The sequence below is a fragment of the Myripristis murdjan genome, chromosome 23 (genome assembly GCF_902150065.1).
Source record: "Myripristis murdjan chromosome 23, fMyrMur1.1, whole genome shotgun sequence".
NCBI lineage: Eukaryota > Metazoa > Chordata > Actinopteri > Holocentriformes > Holocentridae > Myripristis > Myripristis murdjan.
In genome coordinates this window covers 11,370,729-11,395,672 of record NC_044002.1, presented here as the reverse complement: position 1 = coordinate 11,395,672, position 24,944 = coordinate 11,370,729, and the positions used below count along the sequence as shown (strand labels likewise).

General features: G+C 43.6%; 1 protein-coding gene across 1 annotated transcript in view; it reads right to left on the bottom strand.

Moving 5' to 3' along the window:
- Positions 1–24,944, bottom strand: part of plxna4 (plexin A4) — a 277,609-nt gene that overhangs the window by 210,503 nt on the left and 42,162 nt on the right. The window contains exon 3 of the mRNA XM_030045687.1: positions 18,899–19,081. Coding sequence (XP_029901547.1) covers positions 18,899–19,081 — 183 coding nt within the window. The remainder of the gene's footprint in view (positions 1–18,898; positions 19,082–24,944) is intronic.

Here is a 24,944-nt window from a genome sequence, read left to right as displayed (position 1 = left end):
AAAATGGGGACAACAGCTCCCTCAGAGTCTGCAATCTGTCACCCATCTCTCCCTCTCTGCCTCCCTCCATTCCTATTTCTCTCTCCGTCTGGAAAGAAGTGAGAGGGACTGATGTTTCTATTTCGGAACGTGTCTCCCTCGGCGTGTCTTCGTCGGCCAAGTCTGTAGCCCACGCTGTGTGAAACGGGGCGCCTGCCAACACCTTCTACCACACACAGTTACATCTGTAGTGTGCTGAGCCGCCAGGGAATCAGAGCCTAAACTGTAGGGCTTTGTATCACAACACAAGGTGCTTGTGAGAATAAATAGCACTGAACCAGTATCCACTGCTTTTAACCTTTAAAAGCACATTCAAACATGCTGATGATGCAATATAAAGCCAAATCAAACCCAGGCTTACTGCGGGATTTGTTTTGCTGTTTGCTTTTTAGATTACCGATTTTTGTGATCAGAGTTTTTAAACTGTATATTACATAACACGGGTCAGTAAATGACTTGCCTGGGTTCATAGCTTCGTTTGGTCACATTGGGGCCATCAGTCACAGTGTCCTTATTAAAAATGCACATGCTGTTTAGCTTCTGCCAACTTTTCAGAGCTCAGTGCAGAGGGCTGCTCACTGGACTGTTAAGATGCTACAGAGGACCAGGGCCAAGCAACGACGGTGGTGACAGAAGGAGAGCGGGACAGTGGTTTGGTTGGTTTGCCAGTTGCAGGCGCGAGCAGCTGAGACTAAGCGGCAGTAATGGCCTAACGAGGAGAGATTTGGAGGGCCAAACCAGACGGAACGGCCACTGCCACACGCCTGCCTGGCTCTCTTATGGCATTGTCAGCCAAACACACAAAGACAGAGAGAGTTAGAGCAGCGGGCTGAGAGTGAGAGAGGGGAGAAACGTGTAAATGAAAGGAAAAGATGCCATTTCCTCTCTTGACTCCACTGACTTCCATTCTCCTCTCTTTCCTCTTATGTTATTTTTTATTTTATTTTTTTTTACATCAAGCTGCCACTACATTTTGGAACATTACATTCTTGTCACACACTTTCCCCAGTGCTGACTCTTTCTTCCCCTCTCTATGTGCCCTCCTCTTCTTCTCACCTCCACTCTGCATCCTCTCTCTATCTCCTCCTTCCCTCTACCCATCCTCTTTTCCCTGATTGAAATTCAGCACATTCAGTGACTAAGCTTTTTTTCCTCCCTCTCTGGTCTAAGAGCTTAACTTTAATGAAAGAGGAGAACTTGATTACATATGGGGAGCGTAAACTAGGCTTCCACCTCCAGGGAGGAGTGTAGTAGATGGGATGCCGCGTTGTGTTTTAGTCAACAATGAAAGCTAACAGAGAAAAAAAAGGATGGGGGGAGGAGGGAGCTTGTCCTTGAAAGTCAAATTTGCCAGCATGCTCAAGAGTCAGGAATCAAGGACATGGAGAAAGGGATAAAAAAAAATATCCACGGTCCTAGCTTCTTAGAGGATTTAGGCAGGTAGCTGACACAAGGACACACCAAGCACACACACACACACACACACACACACACACACACACACACACACACACACGCACACACGCACACACAAAAAAAAGGAGGATCCTCTCTCTGCATACACTGCTCCATTTTGTGTAGCTGCACAGCTACTGTGATGGCTAACCCAAATCCATCTTTGGCTATTACAGCAGTGAGCAGTGACTGGACTGAGGCTGTATGCACTGACATGGTGGGAGACTGCGTTTTGACAGAGAGGGGTGAAGCACATGGTACTCCCACTGTTTTTTTTTTTTGTTTTTTTTTTAATCCTGTTGCGCACAAAATACCACTGTCACAAAAAAAATCCTATCTCTCTCATAACGTCTCCCACTGGATCATTTTCAGTTGTTTTGAACTTAGGAGGACAAAGGGAATAGGCCAATGCTCAAGTAAAACCCCCTCCTAAACTCATGTGACAACTTCTCTCATGAGTCATGCTGGGTGCTATTGCGCATTTATTGTGTTTTCTGTGAGTAGGATCATTTATTTTAAGGGCTTCATGCCCTCCAAATGGATACAAACAAATACACACACACACACACACACACACACACTAAAAGTTGGTTTTGTTTTCCATGTTAAACAGAGCCATTAGTGCAGTCTCAGAGCAGGGCTGAATATCAAGCAGGAGAAAGCTGGCACTCACAGACAGAGGAAGAATAAAGAGAGTACAGGGGTAGTGATTGCCTCTCACGTGACACTGGTCAAAGAGTGCAAAGATGCACTCTGTGTGTGTGTGTGTGTGTGTGTGTGTGTGTGTGTGCGCACACTGGTGTGTGCCGGTGCAATTTAGCTAGTGATTTTGGGCTCTGGGGGGACAGCTCTCCTAAAAAACAATTAATGAAGTGTTGCACTGGCTCTCTCCCTGGTTTTCACTTGGCAGGAGATGACGGGCAGAGGGAGAAGGGAGGCATGGTGGGCATGGATACACATGGAGAGGTGGGACTTACTGTGGCAAAATTCACTCAGCAAGACCAAAGTTGTGGACCTAATTGCAGAAATTGATAACTAATAGTTAATACTTTGTATGTGTAATAGTTAGTTAGCTGTACCTTGGCATTACCTGGATGAAACTGATTTCTGTGGTTACACTGGCACATAGCCTGGGACACAATTATCACTGCCTCAAAGAAAAATATCGCACAATTTACAAGAATATATTTGTCCCTCAGCATCTCCATCTAATTAGAACACGTCTCTCTCAAAGCTAGAGACTCGAAGGTCAAAAGACTCATCTGTGTTGCCATGCAGTCGTCAGGCATGGAGCTGTTCCACTGCCAATGGCACCCATCCCTGGACAAAATTGTCCCTATTATAACACTGACTCTGAACGCTGCAGGGGCCAGAGAGATGGGCAACATTTTGAGGCTATATAGATGTGCAATTTTCACAAACAACCACAGCCAACAGTATGCATTCATTATATTTTCCCTCAAGTTCCCATGACAGCGTACTACAGTAATACTATTTTAGGGTATGAAAACATGTAACATTTCTTACATAGAAAATATAAGCCAATGCCTTTTTCACATGGAATCCTATGGGTCCGTTCCTTAAAAAGCACTGGAACCAGAGCTTGCAGAAATTGATAACAACCTAACTTTTTCTGAAAAAAGTACTGTGACATCACCACCTTTTTTTTTTTTTAATCAACCAACCAACCACTACAAAGAATGTCACCACAGAGCCAACACAACACCTTCGTTATAAACAATCAAAATGGAGAAGGATCAAAAATGCCAGTAGAGACTTTTTGTTGTTGTTGTTGGATGACATGTTCACTATGTCCTTGTTTACACTCAGTTTTGACATGCGGGTGATCCAAACACAAGTGGACAGCTGAAACACATTGCTGTTGACACCTGTCTTTATCATCCATCTCCAAAGTGTCTAAGCTCACCACTTGGGTTCATAATTCATCACTGCCTAAACCAATTCATTCACTATGTCCTTGTCGGGGCCCAATCAGGACACATTAGCGTTTACACTAGAAATGATATATGGTCCAATGGGAGCATTTAACGCTGTCCACTATCCGAAATTCCACACCCAAAATTCATGTTAAAATCAAGCGTAAAAGGGGCTTAATAAACACCAACCACAAAGAGTGTTACCAGATTTGGAGATTGTCAGGGATATCAGGTAATGTGTCAAATAAAAATGTGCTGTTTTGCTAGAGGCTTGCAATAAAATCTGGTTAATGTTAACTGATAAGGTTACTTGAGCCTTCAGAGTCCACCTCTAAAGCCGGAGCTAAACTTAGCCACCCTGTCTTCATCATGTTTAATAAGGTTTACAGAAACCAGGGGAATCAGGTGAGCCAAGGATATAATGCCTACGGCTACGTGACCCATTGACACCACCTTAGTTTCAAGATTTTTTGCTTCTTTAAAAACGGGCGTAAGTAATTTGAAATTCAGTGTAGCGGTTTCCGACCCAAATTCCTTCCCTTTTTCCCATTCTTATTCCTTTTGAAGGCAAACTGTGGCCAGTGCCTCACAGCCTTTCAGCTCCAAGGTCAGACACCTTGAAACTATACATGTTGACAGACAGCTTGAAGGCTGTGAGATTGATGCAAGAGAGGAAGTAGTAGAGGCGTGGGTGGAGTGGGCATGTGTGAGACTCAGTGTGTGCGTGTGCATGTGTGTGTGTGTGTGTGTGTGTGTGTAAGTTCACCAACAACTGAGACAATTTTGGTTAACAGCATGAGTGAGAGAGATTGCGTGCCCCACCTTTCATCCAATCCTGCGTTAATACAAGAATGAGAGGGACAGGAGAGGGGGAAGGAGGGAGGGGTGGTGCATCTTTAGCCATCACAGGACTGATAGCGTGCGTTAGTCCAAAGTGTGATGAGACCCCCTAAGCTCATAAAGCATGGTTTGTGTCTTCAGCTAAGCTACACACACACACACACACACACACACACACCCTCTGCATGTGTGTGTGTGTTTGCATGTATGGAGGGGAATTGGCAGCACATAGATATTGAGCAAACATTCATGAACACACATGCATTCACATACACCCACATGTTCCACCAGGCATTTTTTTTTTTTTTTTTTTTGTGATGAGCCGACTCTGCCTTATTCCTAAAAAAACAAGAAGTATTTCTGACGGCAGATTGGCAATTACCATTCTGTGTGCGCAGTAGGGAAAAAAATCCCATAATCCTTTGGGAGCACTGGTGTAGCTGAGATAAAAATCCACTTATTAAGGTCTGTGTTGAGGAGGAGAAAGAGCGAAGAGAAGAGGTGAGAAGAGAAGAGCACAAGACTGCGAGGAGAGGTGTGCTAGATTACAGATGTTAATTTCTCTTCCTCCTTTCACTTGCCTTTCCCTTCTTTCGTCACTCCCCTTACACTGGTCTTGCCATTTTTCTCTTTCCCTCTCCTCCATTTCCTTCATTCACTGTCTCTCTCAATCTCTCTCTCTCTCTATCTATCTGTAATTGTGTCTATGAAGTAACTTCAATACCTGAGGTGTACTTCAAAGTCTTGATATGTCAGACAGACCCAGGGACCCTTTCAAAGATGTTTACGCTGGCATCTGCTTAATGGGCGAGTGAGAGTAATCTAAATCGCAACCCACTGACAGCACTGCAGCTACCTTCGGGTGTGTGTGTGTGTGTGAGAGAGAGAGAGAGAGAGATGAAGTGAGATGAGGAGGGAAAGCTGAGTGATATAAGAATGTGCAAATAAACCAAAACAAACAAACAAACGAGCAGGAAGATGTGGCTGATGTTTGCAAGAGTCTTAATATATGATCAGGCTAATAGAGCCATGCAAATATACAACAAATATACCAATATGCAAAAACATCAAGCTATATAAACACGTAGGAATTGGCATGTACCTCTCATCAACAGAAACACTTTTCCCATCTTAATCTACTATACTCTTGGCTCACACCTACACACACACAGATGAAAACAATCCCCCATGACAGCACACACTTAAACCTGCAGTCTCCCTTGCAGTTGAGCCTCGCTGCAGAGTGTAGCTTGGCCTTGCCTTGCTGACTAGCTGCTAGTATTGTCTGCAGGGAGGAGAGAGAATGACCCAGTTGTGAGGCAAACCGTTCTCTGCAGAGAGAGAGAGAGGGAGAGAAAAGGAGAGAGAGAGGGGTGTGTGTTGGGTGATGTGGGGGAGGGTGGGGGGGTGGGCCGGTCACCCCAAGAGGCCTATGGTGTGCAATGATTGGCTACAGGCGAGCAGGAAAGTAGTAGTAAGGGAACGAAGGAGGCAGAGGGCTCACCTGCAGTAGTGTGTCCTCTATTGCTGCACAGACTGAGCAATAAATCACACAGAGACTGAGAGGAGGGAGGGAAGGGAGAAAAGTCAGAGAGGTAGGGATGGAGGGATGCAGAGAGCGAGAGAGGGGTGACAAACAGAGTAGCTAGAAAATGGGTGTGAAATCCAGTCCCACTGATAGCGGATTGCACCCATCAGTGATCCTGTTACAATCCATTACATAACAACTGATGAGAGAGTTATTGTGAGGTTTGTGTAGACAGGAAGAAAAGAGAGAGATGCTAGGTGATAACTTAGACAGGGGGAACATAAGATCACGTCTGATAAAACGGCCCCGCAATGAAAAAAGCATTAAGCTTCATTTAACCCTGATGCTCATAATCGGTCTTTGATTATAGATTCATGATGACAAGAGGATATACTATTAGTATCAAAAGAGAAGAAAGTTTTGGTATGGGAAGTGCTTGTAAGAAATGAACCCCTAACATCACAGTGTTTGTGCAAGTCATCCATCGAATGAGCTGCGCAGCACCGCACTGTGTGATTAGTTTCTAGACATTGTATTGATTTTCTATTGCTGGAGCACCAAAAACCAATTGCACCAAAAACCCACCCCAAAACACACACACACACACACACACAAACACACGCGCGCACAAATGCCAACGCATGAAATACAATTTGAATCATAATTAATACACCGCAATTTTGAAGCACACAGCTACAAAGGGAGAATGTGAATAACCTTTTTTTCTGTGCTATTTAATTAACGATAGATCACCTTTTGGATTTATTAAGTGGCAGAGAGCAAGATCGTTCACAGTCTACTACACAAGAGTAATTAACGCTAAGTCAAGCGCTTCTTACAATACATAGAAAAAAAAGCAGGGGCATCTTTCCTCAGGGCAATTCTTATTGGCTGTTGAGCCACCTTTTGACACGGGTAGAGGTGTGTGGAAATGTGGAGGTGTGTGTGGGGGCATGCATATGTCAGCCTGCCATGGATTAGAGTGTCTCTTTGTGGTTAGCTACTCAACAATCCATCAGTGGAAAAGGGGGTGGGGGGAGAGAGAGAGAGAAAGAGAGAGGGAGAGAGAGAGGGAGAGACAGGAGAGAGGAGAGAGCTTGGACCACTTTGTAATTACATTCCCATTTGGCTGGCTTGACGAGGGCTTGATATGGCTGGAGAATGCTAATAGTGATGCTAATTAACTGGGTGAGTAGATCTAGACTTTAGTAGTGGGTTTGACAGGTGATGAGAAACAGAGGGGGGAAAAAAGTTTTTCCAAGATTTTGGGCATTCAAGAGACTTGTGCATTTCTGAATTTAGTGCTTCAAAGAGGATTTTGGATGAGCCACAGTAACATCCTTTATGTTCCTGTATGCAAGCAAAGGGAAAATCTTTTTTATCCACAGGTTACTGAAGCTAGTCAATCCCAGAATTCACAATACAGCCCATGTTTTCAAGCCCGCTAAAACTGCAGTAAATCATGAGAGCTAAGACATATATATTTTGTATGTTTTCTAATTACTAGGTTATTGTGTGTTTTATATCTAACAGACACTGATGGTAGATATTTGATATTTCATGAAGGTGAACCAAAACTAATAATGTCTCCCTTTACAACACAAAGTCTTCTGGTGTTGAGCTAATGCAGAAAACCAACACAGTGGTCTGGACAGATCACATAATTGCCTTCTGTCAAGTGGAGCATGTCTTTTCGCTAAAATGTATGTAAAACTTTAATTATGCATCAGTGAGCACAATTTTGTAGGGATTTAAAATGCTAAGTGAAATCAGGTTTGAGATTTATGAATTTGAAAGTGAAATTTATGCAAGCTTATGATAGTAAATTTAATATAACTACTGCTTTGTCAGTGCAGGTGCCAGATGCAGCACTAACTTGCATTTGATTTTGCCTCTATCTCGGCTGTCTCTTCGCTCCTTTCTTCTGTCGCAAGAAACAATTAGCCTCTGATTGCCAGTCATGACACTTGACCTATTCCTCAGCGTACATTTGGTTTGTGAGTGCATATGTGTGTGTGTGTGTGTTGTGTGCATGTGTGTGCCTGTGTGTGCGTGTGTGTGTGTGTCTGTGTGTGTGCGCATGGAGAGCAGCCATAATGGTATGTTTACAGCAAGTCTTAGAAAGCAGGGCTGCCTGGCAAAACCCTCCTCGGTGAGCAGCTTGTAAACACGCGCAGGCTGCCAGCTTCCCTCACCATACAGACGCACAGCAACATGCTAATCAGAAAAGAAAAAGAGAATGAAGGAGAGAAAAAGAGACAAGAAAAAGCATAAATAGGAAAGAAGGATTAAACAATGAAGCTACTAAGCAGAGGAGAAAGAGAAAGGGGGGGAAACACAGGAAGAGGTGCAGGCAAAAATAAATCAGAGGGAGAAGAGGGAGTTTATATCTGTTGTGTGGATTGTTATTCTCCTGTCCTCAGTTACATCGATTTACATAGAGGGTTTCCTCACAACACTTTCTGTCCTCTCTTCCTGCTCCTAAATTACCTCGATCTTATAGTCGCAAATGCATTTCCAATCTGCTGAGACACTAATAAATAAGCTGCATTAATATTTTACTAAACAGTGAACGTCAGCAATTCAAATGATCTATCATAGCCTACGCCCTTTGCAGTCGACAGTAGTCTAACTCCATTTTTTAAATATTTTTTTTTAAGACAGTGCACACTACCACAATAAAATGGCTTATTTCTACTGAGATGCACCTTGATATTTACAGTGACAGTTACGAACACAGCACAAGCACACACACACAAACACACACACTGTTGTCTGTAGTAACATGTCTATAGTAATTAAATAGTGTTGCTGCAGTTAAAAATATGCATGCCATATGTTCCATATGTGGCTGTAAGAAAAAAATCCAGATGAAACACTGAAAGGACTATGAATTAAATACCTATTTGAGCCAAAACTGTTTACATTTCCTAATGTTTCAAAAATAAAGAAGTTAGTTACAAGAGCTTCATTTAACAAGACATACCTGTGTGCTTTCTCAGTATTCTTTCTCATTAGTCTCACAAAACTGCTCAGTAACTCAAACTGGCTGGAAATTTAAATCTTTATGCAGCTGTCTTAATGAATTTTATATATCTTAAATGCGTTAATATGTTTGTTGGACTGATTACGATTGCTTCAGTTATTACTGACATGGTCTTGAAACATAATAAACAGACAAATCTGATTCAAATTCGCCTGAGGAAATACTGAGTCAGATACGGCCCTACAAATCAGGTAGTAAGTCAAGCATTTCCCCTTGCACAAAACACTTTCTCAGACTGGCAGGCAGGTGGCAAGACAGTCACGTTCTTTCACCTCCGCCACTGGAAGACACGCTTCCCCATAATCCATGTTGTCAATCTAATCTTCATGACCAAGTTATCTGAACCAACAGAATTATGTTATCCACGCAAGGTCTGTAAAAGGATTAAGTTCTATCCAATGTCCTTGATAACATGCTGTCACAGGACCAGAGAAACTGTTTGGATTTAACCATCCAAACGACTGAAAAGAGATAAAGTGTAACACATGCAAATTACAGTTGCAATCGACGCTTACATCCACAGATCTTGACTGAGTCCTCTGATAGCCAGACTTGTTGTAACCCTGAGCCAGCAAATGCACCAGAGTCAACTGCAGTTCAAGCTGCCAGGAAACGGAAAGATCAAGCTGAAGTTAGTCATTTTCTCTCTCCTGCTTCTCTCCTGGCTCAAGCCCTTCAACTCCATGTACACACTGCAGAGGACAGCCACTCAAATCACTCACAGCTCAATAGGCTGCCACATTCTGGCACTCTTCTCAATAGGTGCAGACGCACAAGAGTGAAATGAGCATCAAACTCTATTTCACCACCCTCACCCTCTCCTCATATCAGCCTGTCTCCCCTTAGCCTTTCTCGACATTTCTCTCAATCTCTTTTGCTTTCACCCATCTTTTTCGCCTGCCAATTTTGCCCTCTACACTCTCTTTCAGTTTCCTCTTTCGTCTCTCACTGCTTCGCTTATTTTTTCTATAGCCATTCACACTCTCTCTCTCTCTGTCTCTCTCTCTCTCTGTGTCTCTCTCTGTTTCTCTCTCCCTCTCCCTCTCTCTCTCTCTCTCTTTATTGAAAGTATTGGAAGTGTCATGTCTGAATGCTAATTCAATTTCAGGGAAAAGGTAAAAAATAACTTTTTAGAACATTCAGAGGCATTATAATGATTTGACATTCTGAGCTGGAGTAATTTCACTCTCAGAGGTATTGCAGTTAATCAGTGAATCAGAGCTCTACAAACAGCACCCAGGCTATAACACTACAAGGACCATAATTCATAGCTGGAGGCTCACCTTGGCGACAAGCTGCAGTGATGCGGTGAGCTTAAAGCAATCGAGTGCTTCTGACTAGGTGTGTGTGTGTGTGTGTGTGTGTGTGTGCGCGCGCGTACACGGTGTCAACTTCAACGTCACAGTGAAGCAGCTGGTAACCAAGACTGTCTGTGTGTGTGCTGTTGCTCCGGCAGCTCATCACTTATAAATGAGCGTTAGGAAAAAAGTATGCGGCCAAGCTGCAGCAGCGGCACCTATAAATACACACCTGAACTGCACACATGACGTTGACTGCTATTTTTACATACAATCACATGCACACATGAGAAGGCTGACAGGCAAACACACTGAAGGCACCAGCAATGTCATCCACCATCATCAGGCCACGCTGCTTCCTGACTCAGCAGGAACCGCCTGTTCTTTGCAAACGTCTACATGCGCTGCTCTGTTGAAATCAGAGGAGAGATTACTTTCCTGCTCTCAGACCAACTAAACACCGCATGTCTCACTGACTCGCCAAATGGAAAAGGTGAGGTATGCGTGCATGTATGTGTGTGCTGATGTGTGAATTCCCTCGTGGTTTGGGAGACATGCTCTGTAACTCCCTTGTGGTCACTTGCTTTCTATTACTGCTCCTTCTTTGCTCTCAATTTCTGTGTCCCCCTTCCTTTTCCATTTATTCTATCTCTGCTTGTTTATTCATTTATCTCTGCATCTATCCGTCTCTCATGTTTACTCCCTCTCTCTCTCTCTCTCATCTGTTGCACATTCAATCTGCCTCCAATTTCTCCTTCTGTATTATGCCTCCTTCTCTCTGCTGTTTTTCTATCATCCATCCATTCATCCCTCATTTCTCATCTCTCTCCCATTTCTTTCCAAGTCTCTCTCCATCTCACTTTAACGTTCCCACCCTCTGACCTTTCCCCAGTTTCTTCTATCTCCCTCATGTCCCATTCCTACCCTCTGTCTATATCTTTCTCCTCCAAAGCAACTACCATCTCTCTCTACAGGTGAAAGTTAGTGTCTTCTGCCTGAATTCAATACGGGTGCTACATGATTACAGGTTGACAGGCCCTGTGCTGTCAACAGCAGCAGGCAGGGTGAGTTTTATGGCTACAGAGGGTATTGTGAGCACAGGAGGCAACCACTTCCTTCTGGAACTCTTCCCAGGCCATTACTGGACTTCACTTCTTGTTTTGCAGATTGGGATAACACACACAAAAAACACAGAGATTCATGCACAGGCACAACACACATACTGAAACCATTTACCAACCCCTAAACCTAGACAAGAAAATGGAATTTGGAAGGAGGCCTAAGCATAACCTGTGCACCAAGCAATTACCAAAATGAGATATATGGAAAAACAATGGGCTGTCGACAATGGAGGGTGGAGAAAGGGAGGAGGAGAAAAGGAGGGGGGGTGCCAGGGATTCCCACTGACCGATATCCCCTTGACATGCCTTTCTATCTCTACCTCAACACTAGAGCGAGAGAGAGAGAGCGAGGAAGAGAGAAAGAGAGAGAGAAAGAGAGAGAGAGAGAGAGAGAGAGAGAGAGAGAGAGAGAGAGGGAGGGAGGGAGATAACCAATAAGCAGAGAATATGAGAAACGGTGGCTGATACTCCGAGACCAGAATATTAAGGTGAACAGCTCCTTTTCTCAACACCAGCCCACTATTATCACATCAGATTATTCTACTGTAGACTCACTACATATTGCAGCAGCACAATTTTCACACTATTTACACAGTATTGTGAGCTGTCCTGGGAATCAAGTAGTTGACATACCATAACATATCCTGCAATATGTGTGTGTGTGTGTGTGTATGTGTGTGTGTGTGTCTTGCGTGCGTTGATGTCTTCTATGCATTCTACCCTCTGTGCATGGAGCAGACTGTGCTGCCATGGCAACTCACGGCTGAGCATGCTGCAGTGTGTGCTGCTGTGCTAGCCAGTGTGGTAGTAACACACACACACACACACACACACACACACACACATGCAGTGCCAAGGCAACTAGGAGGACTGCTGAGGAATACTCAACATTATGGGAACATTGACATTCTGGGTATACTGTCTGAATTCAGCATGAGTTCAAACCACTGCCCAGGATGAATGGGCTACTGCAGGGTGAGGTGAGGCGTGTGTGTGTGTGTGTGTGTGTGTGTGTGTGTGTGTGTACGTGCATGTTGGAGGGCATTGTGTTTATGAAATAACACGAGTGGGGTGGGGAATAAACCATAAACCACTGTTCATATCTCAAACACAAGCAAAAGCAAAAGCACAAGCACACAGACACACACACGGACCACGCAGTGTGTGTGTGTGTGTGTGTGTGTGTGTGTGTGATGCCTGCCCTTCCTACAGCATATTTCATCATTAGCTCTAAGCAGTTAATCCTCTGCTCCACTGACCACGGCTCAGCTCAGCCCATTTCAATAATCTGCATCTGGGCCTAACCAACCCATCATACACACACATGCACAAACGCACGCGCACACACACACAATGATACAACACACAAACATATGGAACTGGTCCAGAGCAATAAATATTTCAAGGTAACAACACACATACATCTATCAATCTATAATCTTTGTCCCAGTGGAGAAGCCAGAATGTAGCATTGCCCCAGTTCAGATTCCCAATAGTCAGGGACTGCCATCAAAATGCAAAATGACCAAATGTAATCAAAATCAGTTCACCATAATTGAACATATGGTGTGGCTCAACATGACACTATGAGGAAAAGCAAACTGGTATGACTGCAACATTTATAGCGTTTTCAGTTTTTGAAAAACAAGGTCCTAAAACGGTTCATAATTTCAATAATAACCTATTGCTTAATACTAGAAATCGTTTTGAGAGACATGGAATCACAGCTTGAAATCTCATTCAGGAATGAATGGAGAGGAGAGACCAAAGACGTCTGACTCCTCGCTGTTATAGCAGATTCAGTCTTTACACACTGAATGAAGTTATTTTTGTCCATACTCTCACCTGATGAAAGCATGTTTCATTATTTCAGAATTAGTGAAATTAGTTTCTGTGAAAAAATGAATCCATGGCATCTGCTTTTCCAAACAGAATCAACCATGCTCATGATATCCTCTGGACATGACACATTACACAAATGAAAAATTCAAAGAGGCCAGCATTTTTTTACTTTTTTAATATGATCTGATCTAAAATCAAGATACCAAAGAAAAACATCATGGAGCTGTTACAAAAATCATTTAACAATACCAAGCGCAATGTGGCATATGGAAGATGGTGGCAAGGAAGAAGAGTGACAGCACAGAGGAAAACAAGTGGACAGGTACTGAAAGAAAAAGGATTACTGCAGCTGGAGAGACGTGTAATGAAATGGTGGTGGTGGTGGTGGTGTGGGTGGGTATAAGTATGAAAGAGAGAAACTGACAGAGGTAGAGTCCAAAATGGAGGTTGACCTTTCCCTCCCCAACAACAAACATTAACCATCCAGCGTCAAAATTGGCCTGTTTCTCACTCATGCCATCTCCCCTGACAACCTCAAATGACAAAACCCCCTCTTTTCTCATTGCTCTACTCCTCTAAGCTTTTCTATTCCCCTTTGAGAAAATATAGCCCTCATTTTTCTCCTTCTCATCTCCTCTCAATGTCCTCCATCTATCTCCACCTTCCAACAACCCTTGCTCTTTCTACATCTCTCTTGCTTCCTCTTCTCTCCAACTCTCCTTTCTCATCCACTCCATCTCTGCTCTCCCTCGTTCCCTCGGCGTCTTGTTGCCTCTCTCCTCTGACTGGGAGAGGCTGAAAAGAAGGGCAGAGCTAAGCGGTGAGTGAACTGTCGCTACCCACCACCACTGTTCTTAGCCTTTGGCCAAATACGGACAAATCCTCTCAGAAAGGTTAGAGAGTGTGCTCAGTCGAAAAAATGTTTGGGTTTTTTTTCTTTCCCTTGCACACTCTTCACACGAAGGCACATGCATTCATACACACAAACACATACACATGCACACACAAGCCTGCACTTTCAGATCTGCAATGATGCTTTGTACTGGTAACATCTAGGAGACACACACACACACACACACACACATAAACACACAAACACACAAACATCCATGCTGAGCCTCTTCACCCTCGCTTCCTTTGCATGCATTGACTGTTCATTTATGTGCCTGTGTGTGTGTGTGTGTGTGTGTGTGTGTGTGTGTCCATCCAGTTCAAGGTTAGTTGCTCATTGTATTGAGCGCCATCGCTCCCCCATCGGGCCGAACAGAGGGGAGATGCATTAGCACCTCGGCAGGTGGCCCTCAATCTCATCTCTCCCCTCTCTTCTGTCTCTCCTTCATCCCTCCATCTCCCTCCCTCTCGTCCCCGAGTCCACCTCTCCATCCACGACCCCATGGAGGTATTGGACAGCTTTTGTCCAGGGACGCGTACATGTGTGTGGGTTGCTGGGAGGGTGGAAGGGTGTCAGTGTTCAACCATGCATACATGTGTGCCTATCTCAGTACATGCAGTTGTGTGCGGTGTTTGTGTATCATGTATACGGGTCCGCACTGAAATGTACTCCTGTTGCTAATGTGGCCCATGACCAGATGACCATAAACTAAACCCCAGCACACAGAGGGGGGTTAAGGCTTTCCCCTTGACCTGCTGCCGTGCACTGACCTGCAGTAATGGGTTTAAACCCTTCCCCAGCCCCAGCTTTAAATCTCCATCAGCCTCACATCTCCATCTTAAGCCACAGACCGACACACACACACACACACACACACACTGACTGACCGACAGACAGGCTGATAGAAGCCATATGGTCCATTCACTTCCAATGGCGGGAGGTAGCCATCAAAGAGCTCTCACATCAACTCCACTCAGCCATGGACAGAAAGGGATGGAAGATGGAGGGGGGGGAGTTGGGGGAGGTGGGGTGGAGGGAAAGAAAGAGGGAAATCATGACAGAGACGGCAAACAGAGATGGAGAGGGAGTTGAGGCAAAAAAATAACACGGCAAAGAAAAAAAACAGAGGAAGAGGAGAGAAATAGTGGGGTGATGAAGAGTAGAGAGACAGCCTATCAATTCAAAAGTTGAAGATGGAAACAGATTGAGAAAAAGCAGGGATGGAATGACATGTTTTTTGAAGTCGATATCAATATCATTATGAATTTTTGTAAAAATCGGAATACAAATGCATGGTTACCAAAACAGGTTCAGCTTTTCACACAGACCTGTCTTGAAACAATTAAACATAACATGGTCTTGCGTTCACTGAACACTGAACAAAAGACCGTGTTAGTTTGGTTCTGTTGCTAAATGACAGTTGTCTTAATGACACAAATGACACAAAATAGCTTTCAGACTAATACAGATACCTCTTGACAATATCAATAATCTGACAATATATTAGTCCATCCTCAAGAAAAAAGCATGGATGTGAACAGACCCAGTATGAAGAGAGGGGCTAAAGGTGTGTGCGGACAGTAAAGGGCCTAGTGTGGCTGTAGCTGAGGACATTTACAGCATTCTGCTGATTCTACAGCACTGCCTGCTTTCTGCTGACAGGACAGTGTTATGAAACTCAGCTCAGACTGTGTCAAAACAGACTTTACACAGTACAGCCACTCACTGCCTGAGAGACAGCTGAGGCAACACTTGGATCTTGCATGTGTATGTGTTTCACTTCTGCATGTACGTATCTGTTTGATTATATGAATGTATGTTTAAGTGTGAGTGGTAAGCAGGTTAAGTACCGCCTATTTGTAACTAATGCTGTGTATCTGTGTGACTACATATGTATTTGATTTATATCTGGCTGTCAGTATATGTGTATCTGTGTGCGTACGTGTCTATTTGTATCTGTTTGTGTGTGTGTTTGTGCAACATAAGTACTGTGTGTGCATGTCTGCAAGCCTCAACCTATAGTACCAAAATTACATTCTGCCCCCATAAAATAAAACAATTTCACAAGCAAATTTAATTTAATTCACTCAACTTCCCGCCCGGCTCAGAGGAACTTCATGATGTCATAAACACAAGCCTGTAAACGCTAACATTTAGCTCACCCAAACACCGTGGCATTAAAGTCCATCCAGTGCCTTTTACCATAATGCTAATATTTATTCTGGGTGACACACTAGTCAAAGAGCCATAAATAACACTATAGAAAAAGAACAGTGTGGGTGGGGGGATGGGGGGTCGAAGGGATGTAAGGTGGAGGAGTGTATATAAATCAACATCCATTAGCCAAGAGGCTGTAAAGTCACTGATGAAGGAAGGTGGGCTGAGGACCGGACCTTTTATTGTCTTGTTGTTGACTTTTATTGCGTCTGATGTCATCTAATGGTATACAATAACGACGGGGCGGAGGAGTGTGTGTGAGTGAAGGCAGGGGTTATAATGGGGCTAAATGTGTGCATGTACATAAGCCTGCTTTGACATAGTGCATTGATCACCTTTTGTCCAAGATGGTGTGTGTCTCTAGGTTTGGATCACATGTCTTTGCACCCATTTGATACTGCATTTGCATGAACTAATCTCTCTCTCTTTTTTTAATATCCCATTTAGTGATAAATGGATTATCTTTATTGTAGATTCTCTATTGTAGTCTTTCTATCTTTTTATCCGCAGCATCCAAGAGAAGCCAAACCAAAAAGGTCACTGTACTAGCTGTCTGTGCATATGACAGTAAGAGTCTGGAGTACTGAATCTCAAGAGCCAATATTTTGCTTATGAAAAGGGAAGTCTGGAGTAGGGATGAGTAAAAGCAAATGTTAAAACATGAACATAAACAAGGAACAAAGTCATTTGTAACATCCCAGTGCATAACCAATTCTGTGGAAAAACCAAGAAAATGGCTTAAAAAGCTCTTCCAACACTCTACCTGTCATTCATCATCACACATAAGCAGCAGGTATTAAAAAGTTGGCTTATTTTCACTGTTTGAGGCATCTGCCTACTCATCTGTTATTATCTCACAACATAGAAAACCATTGCCTGTATGATGCCATGGCAGTGCACAACAGTAACAACAACAATGTGAGGGAAACCACACACCTGTCTCCTTGTGTGCTGGCAGAGCCAGACCTGTCTACCTGCATCTCATCAACAAACAAGCCCAGAGAGGATTAGAAGAGCATGAGAGATAGAGAGGAGAGGATACTCAACTCCTGCTCATCCTCTTCAACAAACTTTCATTTGGTCTCCCTCATACATGCACAGCACATCTACCCATCGGCTGCTCATTCTATGGTACGCCTCTGTCATGTCTGTTCAATCCCCTCCACTTTCTCCTTCATTCCTCTGCTTTCCTCCCTTTATCCGTCCAGCCCTCCATCCATATCTAACCCTTTCACACTCTGTCTCCCCCTCCCTCCCTCTCAGACACGCATTTCAGAAATACATCACATCTCTGTCCCACCTCTTCCCTCCAGCTCAACTTCCCTCCAACCTCTCTGTCTCATTCCATCCCTCTGTCACTCCATATTTCTCTCTCCTCTTCTCTGTGTAATGCTGTTCTCCCCAGCCCTGTGAGGCTCACCGGCCTAGCTGGCCCAGCATTAGTCTCAGTCATGGCCCTGCTGTATGTTAGCCAAGCCAAGCTCTGTGTGTATGTATGAGAGACAGAGAGAGAGAGATAAAAGACACTAGAGCCACCACCCTTCCATCACACCTAGCAGCATCATCCCATTAGTCCAGAAAAGGGCTACCAGACTGGGGAGGACACAGGGACACAGTGGGGGTCCAAGGTGGTGCTCACAACATGCCAAAACCCAGCTTATCCAGCAATGTTTAACTCTGAGGGGACAAATCTTGTTTAGCCAAGGGCTTTGCTGTCACACAGTATGATATGTTTTGGGGGTGGGGAGTTGTGGTCAAAGATGTTCACAAATGCTACGCCTAACATGCCCTGCTGGAAAAAAAAAATTCCATAGGCTTTAAGCAGCTTAAAAGTCATGCACCCAAAAGCCCCTTTCTGTTCCTAAAATAACTAACAATTCAACAATCTAGGCCTGCACCCTCCTACCAAAGGAGCAAATGTCAAATTTCAATATACAGCAAAGCGTGAATGAGATACCTCAATCAGACATTTTCTCGTATACACGAGATAAATCATTCAATAAATGATGGATTTAACCCTATATTGATACCGCAAAGTGCACCAAGAAACAGATTTAAAAAAAAAAAAAAAAAAACTTTGCCTAATCGATTCCGCAACATGCTGATCTGTGCTGTCTAGCAAGTTCTGCAACATGCTGATGTGCGCTACAATCTCCCCCCAGGGCTCTGGATTTTATACAAGTCCAGCTGCAGGAAAAGTACAGCAGATACTCGTGATACTTGGTATAGACGAGGGTATGTGATGTATGGTGCAGTGGATGAGGAGGATGCAGAGAGATACCAGATAGGCTTGGCTCTAGGAATAAAACCCCCTCAGGGGCTCTCCTGAACCCCCCCCCTCTTCAAAAAAAAAAAAAAAAAAAGGAAAAAACACACACATACAGACACACACAAACACACACACACATACACTTTTCTTCTAGAGTGGGATACACACATTCACTTCCTCCTCCTCTCTCTCTTCCCTCTCTCTCACACACACACCTTTTTCAGCCAACTCAGCTTGTTTGCCTGAAAGTCAATCTGCCTTACTACTACTACCCTTCCTCCAATCTGCCTGTCCCCAATTCCCAGTGCTTGCTCCACATTCTAACAGGGAGAAACCAAATCTCTGCATCCATTCATCTATCCGGTCATCTCTCCTACCCTCCACCCACTGTCCCTGCCGAGAGCTCTTCCTTACCTTCTTCACTCGTCCGCTCTTTGTGCCCACAAAGACTAGCGAGTGGTTCTTGTAGACGTATGCGATGACCGAGGTCATCTTGTCGGCGGCATCAGAGAAGAGAGGCTTGCCACGCACCATCTCGGACACACCCAGTGGCGCATTCATGTCCAGGCCGCAGAAGTCGTCATCGATGGTCAAGAGCTGTGGCAGGGAAGGCAAGAAGGGTTAGTATCACTGCTGTGAATGGATGAGAGAAACAGTATGGCGGAAAACAAAATATTCATCCTTAAATCTATGGAATAAACAATGGGCCTTGATCAGGACTTTCAACTCCACTATTTATATTTGTGTTCTTTCTTGTTAATGAATTACTATATTATGCAATGCATTTTCTTTAACAGACAATGTCTTTAACTGTTGTACTGTATTTCCATAGCCTGTTATCCCACCGCTGATTGTACAAAGCAAATCTCCATAAAGGACAAATAAATAAGAATCAGTATGTGTGCACACATCTATATCTGCATGTGTCTTGAATGTGTGTGTTAAAGAAAGGAAACAAAGAACAGGAAGTCAACAATTTGATGTTCCTGCAGATCCATGCCCCAGTCCTATTCAATTTCACACAGAAGGAATGTTTTCAGCTCCAGCTCCGAGGTGCAGGGTGCTGCTTCGGCAAACTCTTCCCGAGAACTTATGTCACACAGAATCATCACTAAGATGAATAAATGTTAGCAGAGCTGTCTGCCAGGATGGCCTTCAGAGTGGAAGGGTTGAGTTAAGTTTGGCAGACAGTCTGGTATTTTGCATGCTCCTCCAAATACTGGCCTACAACTGACTTTATGACCAGCTAAGAGGGAGATGGAGGTGTGTGTGTGTGTGTGTGTGTGTGTGTGTGTGTGTGTGTGTTTCATAAGGGTTTGGACTAGAAAGGGGGCGGGTTAACTGAGTGAAAAAAATAAATGTTTCTGTATCTGAGTGCACTATGTGTGTGTGTGTGTGTGTGCGCGCATGTCTGTGTACGCAAGAAAAGGCAAATGCAGGGAAAGAAGCAAGAGAGAGAAAGCGATGAAGATGGAAGAAGACTGCAGTCAACTCTAGCCCTGTAATAGCGCCAGAGGCTACTCTGTCAGGCACAAACCCCCCTACCACCACCACCACCACCACTCCACCCAATGCAAACGGGAACTGCAGAAATGCCAGTGCGGCAGGATATTCAATGTGAAATGATTCAAAGTGAACTGGGTGAATTAAAAGCAGAATGGAGTGCAGCCCCATCTTCCAGCTCTCAGGCAAATCATTGCAATATATCTAAATATAAAAACATACTTAGAAAGGAGGTTGGAAAAAAGACAATCTTGATGGAGGTTCATCTGTTATGTTTTCTATTTGGGCATGCTGCCGTGATTTTGTGATTGTGTAAAGATGGGAGTGTTTTATGATGCGTGTGTGTCCCAACATTTTGTGCTTGCGTGCATGTGCTGTACACTGCCAAGCATATATTCACACCTGACATCGAAATACAGAATGACTTATGGTTTTTCTGAGAGAGAAAAATTGTGCCAGAGAATGGTTATTATGCTGTATGTATGCATGGATTTGAAACAGTGGGTTCAGGAGTGGAACAGGCATTGGTTGATTAATAGCTTAGCAATGAGGCAGGTTATTGTGAGGAGAAATGGTATGGCAGTTGACACTGCCTTTGTGTTCTTTCAAAACACCACAGAAAATAAATGCTGGTGGTTCAATGAGATAACAGTTATGAGTTTCTAAATCTACACCAGATACTGTATGATTTCAGCAGAAGCAATTTTGGAACTGATTTTGGCGATAAAATCAAGGTAAAGGCTGCAACTAAATCCCTTGTAATACATTATAAATAGCCTTGTCCTGTTACAGTATAAATGATTGGACACACCGGGGTGATAAAAACTCAATTATAAACCAAAGTCAAGGTTTATCTGAATCAGACTTAATATTAAAACACCAAAATAGAACACAGCAGGAGAAGCCTCCTTTTAGGTTTGGTGAAAGGAAGAACAATCAAACATTTTGTTCATGGCAAGACTTGTGAGCCTTTTAAAAAGAGAATACCATTAGATCAAACCAAAACCCTCAGCTTCAGAAAGAACCAGATAGGCGCAATTGTGTTCATAGCATCTTAGCTTCCACTTCCATTTGGCTTAAACCCATCCAACCATTTCAGATCCAAACCAGAATATCAAGTCTAGTGGTTAGAGCTGTTAGAGGGAGGTCGCTCTGGACAGGGGGGTCTTTTATTTCATGTCTTTTTTTGTTGTTTTTCCTTCCTGGAAGTGCACTCCCTGGGGTCTTGATCAATCTTGTGAGCACCGAGTGTCTCCTGACAACCTTTCAGGAAAGGCCATCATCATCAGAGGCCTCAGCCCCTGCCACAGAGGAAATATGGGAGTCTGCTTTCATTAGACAAATGGAACATGGCTGGTTTAGGCCAGGCTGAGCTTTAGGCTATAACACGGGGTTATACAGGGTGGTATGAGTGATCGATGGAGATGACCCGCATTTAGATCACTATCGTGTCATGTGGGTAGAGAGGTTCAGGTGAGGGGGAAAAGGGAGAAAGGACAAGATGGAGAAAGAAGAAAGAGGACAAGGTAAGAATGAGAGCTTTAGATGCTTTAGAGGGTAATCAAAGAGAGATTAATATGGGCGAAAACCAAAAACAGCAGGGCTGCACATCAAGATGCAGACAGAAGTAGATCATTTTTCCTCCAATTCTCTTCCTTCTTGGCTTTTTCCCCGTGACCTTTTAAGAATGAGCTGCTGTCAGGGATGTACTCTCTGTCCTACAAGCCTCGCGGTGGCTAGGTGGTAGACTAATGGCACTCTGTTGAGAACCAGGGTCACGGAGTGAAATCACAGTGAAATATCACTCTGGTTTGTAGTGTTACTCTTCCCACACGCCTGTCTCCTGTCTCATAGACGACAATTCATCATCAAAAACCCTCCCCCTTCTTTCCTGGCACACGCCAACAGTTGTTAACACTTGTCTCCACTGGTGGCCACTTATATTTGCCCCAATCACCAGTAAAAAGTCATTCATCTATACCTTCCCTCTAACTGAATCCATATTCTTCTTTTAGCAAAAAATAGATCCTCTCTCCCTGATTAGACAGAATACTGAGCTGATTCTCATCATTGCTGCCATCAGTTACAAAGGAGACCCATCACACTCACAGTTCAAAGGTTAATATGGGTTATCAGAAAGGAAATGAGAAAGAATTTGTGTGTGTGTGTGTGTGTGTGTGTGTGTGTGTGTGTGTGTGTGTGTGTGTGTGTGTGTGTGTGCATGTCTGTGCGCGCAATTTGGCGGCTTGGTGAGTGAACATTTGCTCAAATGATCAATAAACTGGCAGCCAATTTTCCCAACACTGAGTCTGTCTTCAGAAAGGTAAAAGTACTTTTAAATGTTGAATTAGAGGACTTCACGTGATCTGTGTGCCTCTGTGAGTGTATGTGTGTCTGTGTGCAAGACGTGTCAAATCCAAGAGTGTGAATTTGTTGCACATGTAAGAAGAGGGCGTCTTTGCATATGGATGTGTGAAAATGTGTGAATATGTGTGTTCTCATCTCTCGTCTCTGACACATGCTGTATTATTTCTGCTCGTTGCCAATCAGCCCCACATTTCGCAATCGAATGAAATACACTTTGTCTGTCAGCCCTTGCAGGAAGCACACACATTTTCATTATGCCAACACTAACACATGTCATTTGTAGTGGTGATGCCATAGCCATCACCAGTCAGAATCCCAAGTAATTATAATTGCAGCTCTTGACACCATTTGTCAAATAAACACTGCTCTTTCACTGCTCATATCACTTTTTACATGCAATTATTTTCTAATTTTTCTCTTGTCCCAATTTATCAATATATTGTCCTATTCAATGGGTTACCATTTCTCACTGATGCTTTTGCATGGCCTCTTTTTTCAAATCTCAGCCATTATGGCTCAAGTCCAAATGGCTAGTGCTTTCCAAGTCATGCTTGTCAAGTGGCAAATATCATCCCCAAGGTCCACAATATACACCTTTGGGATAATTTGTCATCTTCTTTTTCTCTCTGTCTCGTACTTTCAAAGTCTTCAGATGTCTCCATCCCTGGGCACTGCAGATACCAGACCAGGACAAAACACTGAACGGTTCAATGTGGGTGAAAAATCACAAGAAATGTTTGATTTATAACTCCAAGACAGCCTTAAGACATTCACGGTAGTTGAAAACACAGACAACTGGATTCTTGCATAGGTCTAGCAAGTGTACCCCAAAGAGTTCTGCAGTGTAGCAGCAAGGGAGAAGGACAGAGGGTTCCTCCCTAAAGACACGGGGACAGGAGAGCAGAGGCTCTGATTTCTGGACGGAGGCCAGACACTAAGGCAGAATCAGGTCACTCTCGGCAATATCCATCTCTCTGCTTCTGTCCCCCTGCCAGCACCAGCACAAAGAGAGCTCTCTTCTGGACTTTGCAGAGGGATCAGCAGATACAGAGTGGAGAGGAAAAGGGGGAGACAGAGAGCGAGACAGAGAGCGAGAGAGGGAGAGAGAGAGAGAGAGAGAGAGTTGCTCAATGAGATTAGTAGGGACTGAAAGAGATCCGCTCTCCAACACTCTCTGATGTATGGCCTAATCTCGTCTTGCACTGCCGAGAGGACCCGTTCCATTGGCTGCTAGTTCAGGAGTTAATGACACACATTAAACCACAGAGACATTTCGCCTCATATCACTGCTCAACCGTTAGAGGCTCCAATGAGTCCATTTTCTTGCACTTCCAGCCATTCCTCTTTTATTGCCCTTCTTACACTGCGTGGGGCTATTTTAGTTCCTCCCTTCCCACTATCCGTTTCAGCGTGTAGATTCTGTGCCTTGTTTCATATTATGAAAAGTCTCAGGGTCGAATTCACAAAGAGTGGACTGCGGCCACTGATAGCACCACGAATTGTGTATCGCTTGTAACAGCTACCTGTCCTGTCTCAAGGTCCGATGGACAAAATATATTGCTATTGAGACTGTGCTAATGATATTACAGCGCAAACACGTCCTTCAAGTTTAGCAGATGAGTGCAATTTGCCTTTATTTTCCTCTGTCTGCAATTATCCATGTGGCACAGCACAAATATTGCCGTTGCAGTAAGCAGGTTCATTGTCATTCTTGATGTCATTAAGTATAGTAAGAGCTGTTTGACCTGGCAACCTGTATCTGCAAATAATTCATTCTCAGTTAAACCAAAAAGTGATATAGCGAAATATCTGCCCTTGAGCACACCTGGTATGACGATGTCTTTGCCTGGCTACAATCAGTGTTATAAATGTGCTTCAATTACTACCAACTCTCTGAAGACGCTCATCATTTTACTATCAGCGCTGGTCTTTGTGAATTGGACTGTTTTTGCCATGAGGCTCATTTGCATAGAAAGGGGCCAATTTTGCACTAAATATGTGCATATTCCCTAACTTAAATACATGCAAATAGTGAAGGAGCACTGTGATCCTATTTGCTTGTCATTGCAGTTAGAGATGCACTTCACCCTTTGCAGGCGCTTTCTGAATTACACGGTTTCTTTTTGTCTTATTTGCGCAGGTTTAGGGGCCACAAAAGCCGTGCAATCCTTTAGTGATATCGCCCATCAGTGTAACCTTTACTGTTTATCATTAGCTTATCTTACAGTTGAGTTATTAATGATTATACGGGGTTTAATGGGGAAACTTCCATAACAAAGAAAGATAACAGCTGAAGACTGAAAAATGGAGGAGAAAAAATGGATATCCCACTGACTTCTTTTTGTATAATTACCCACTTAGACATCTACTATTTTCTTCTAGCCCCACTGTGCTAAATGACTGGCCTGCCACGATGATTGGCGGCACTAAAGAATTATGTTACGACTAAGTGGGTCTACAGTGTTCATTGTAGGAAATAATGTCAACATTCAATTTCACTATAATAAAACATTGGCTGTATGACTCCTGCCGCAACAATGAGTCATGTTAACGTAAAGCATCGACTACAATGGCAATCACTACTATAGTT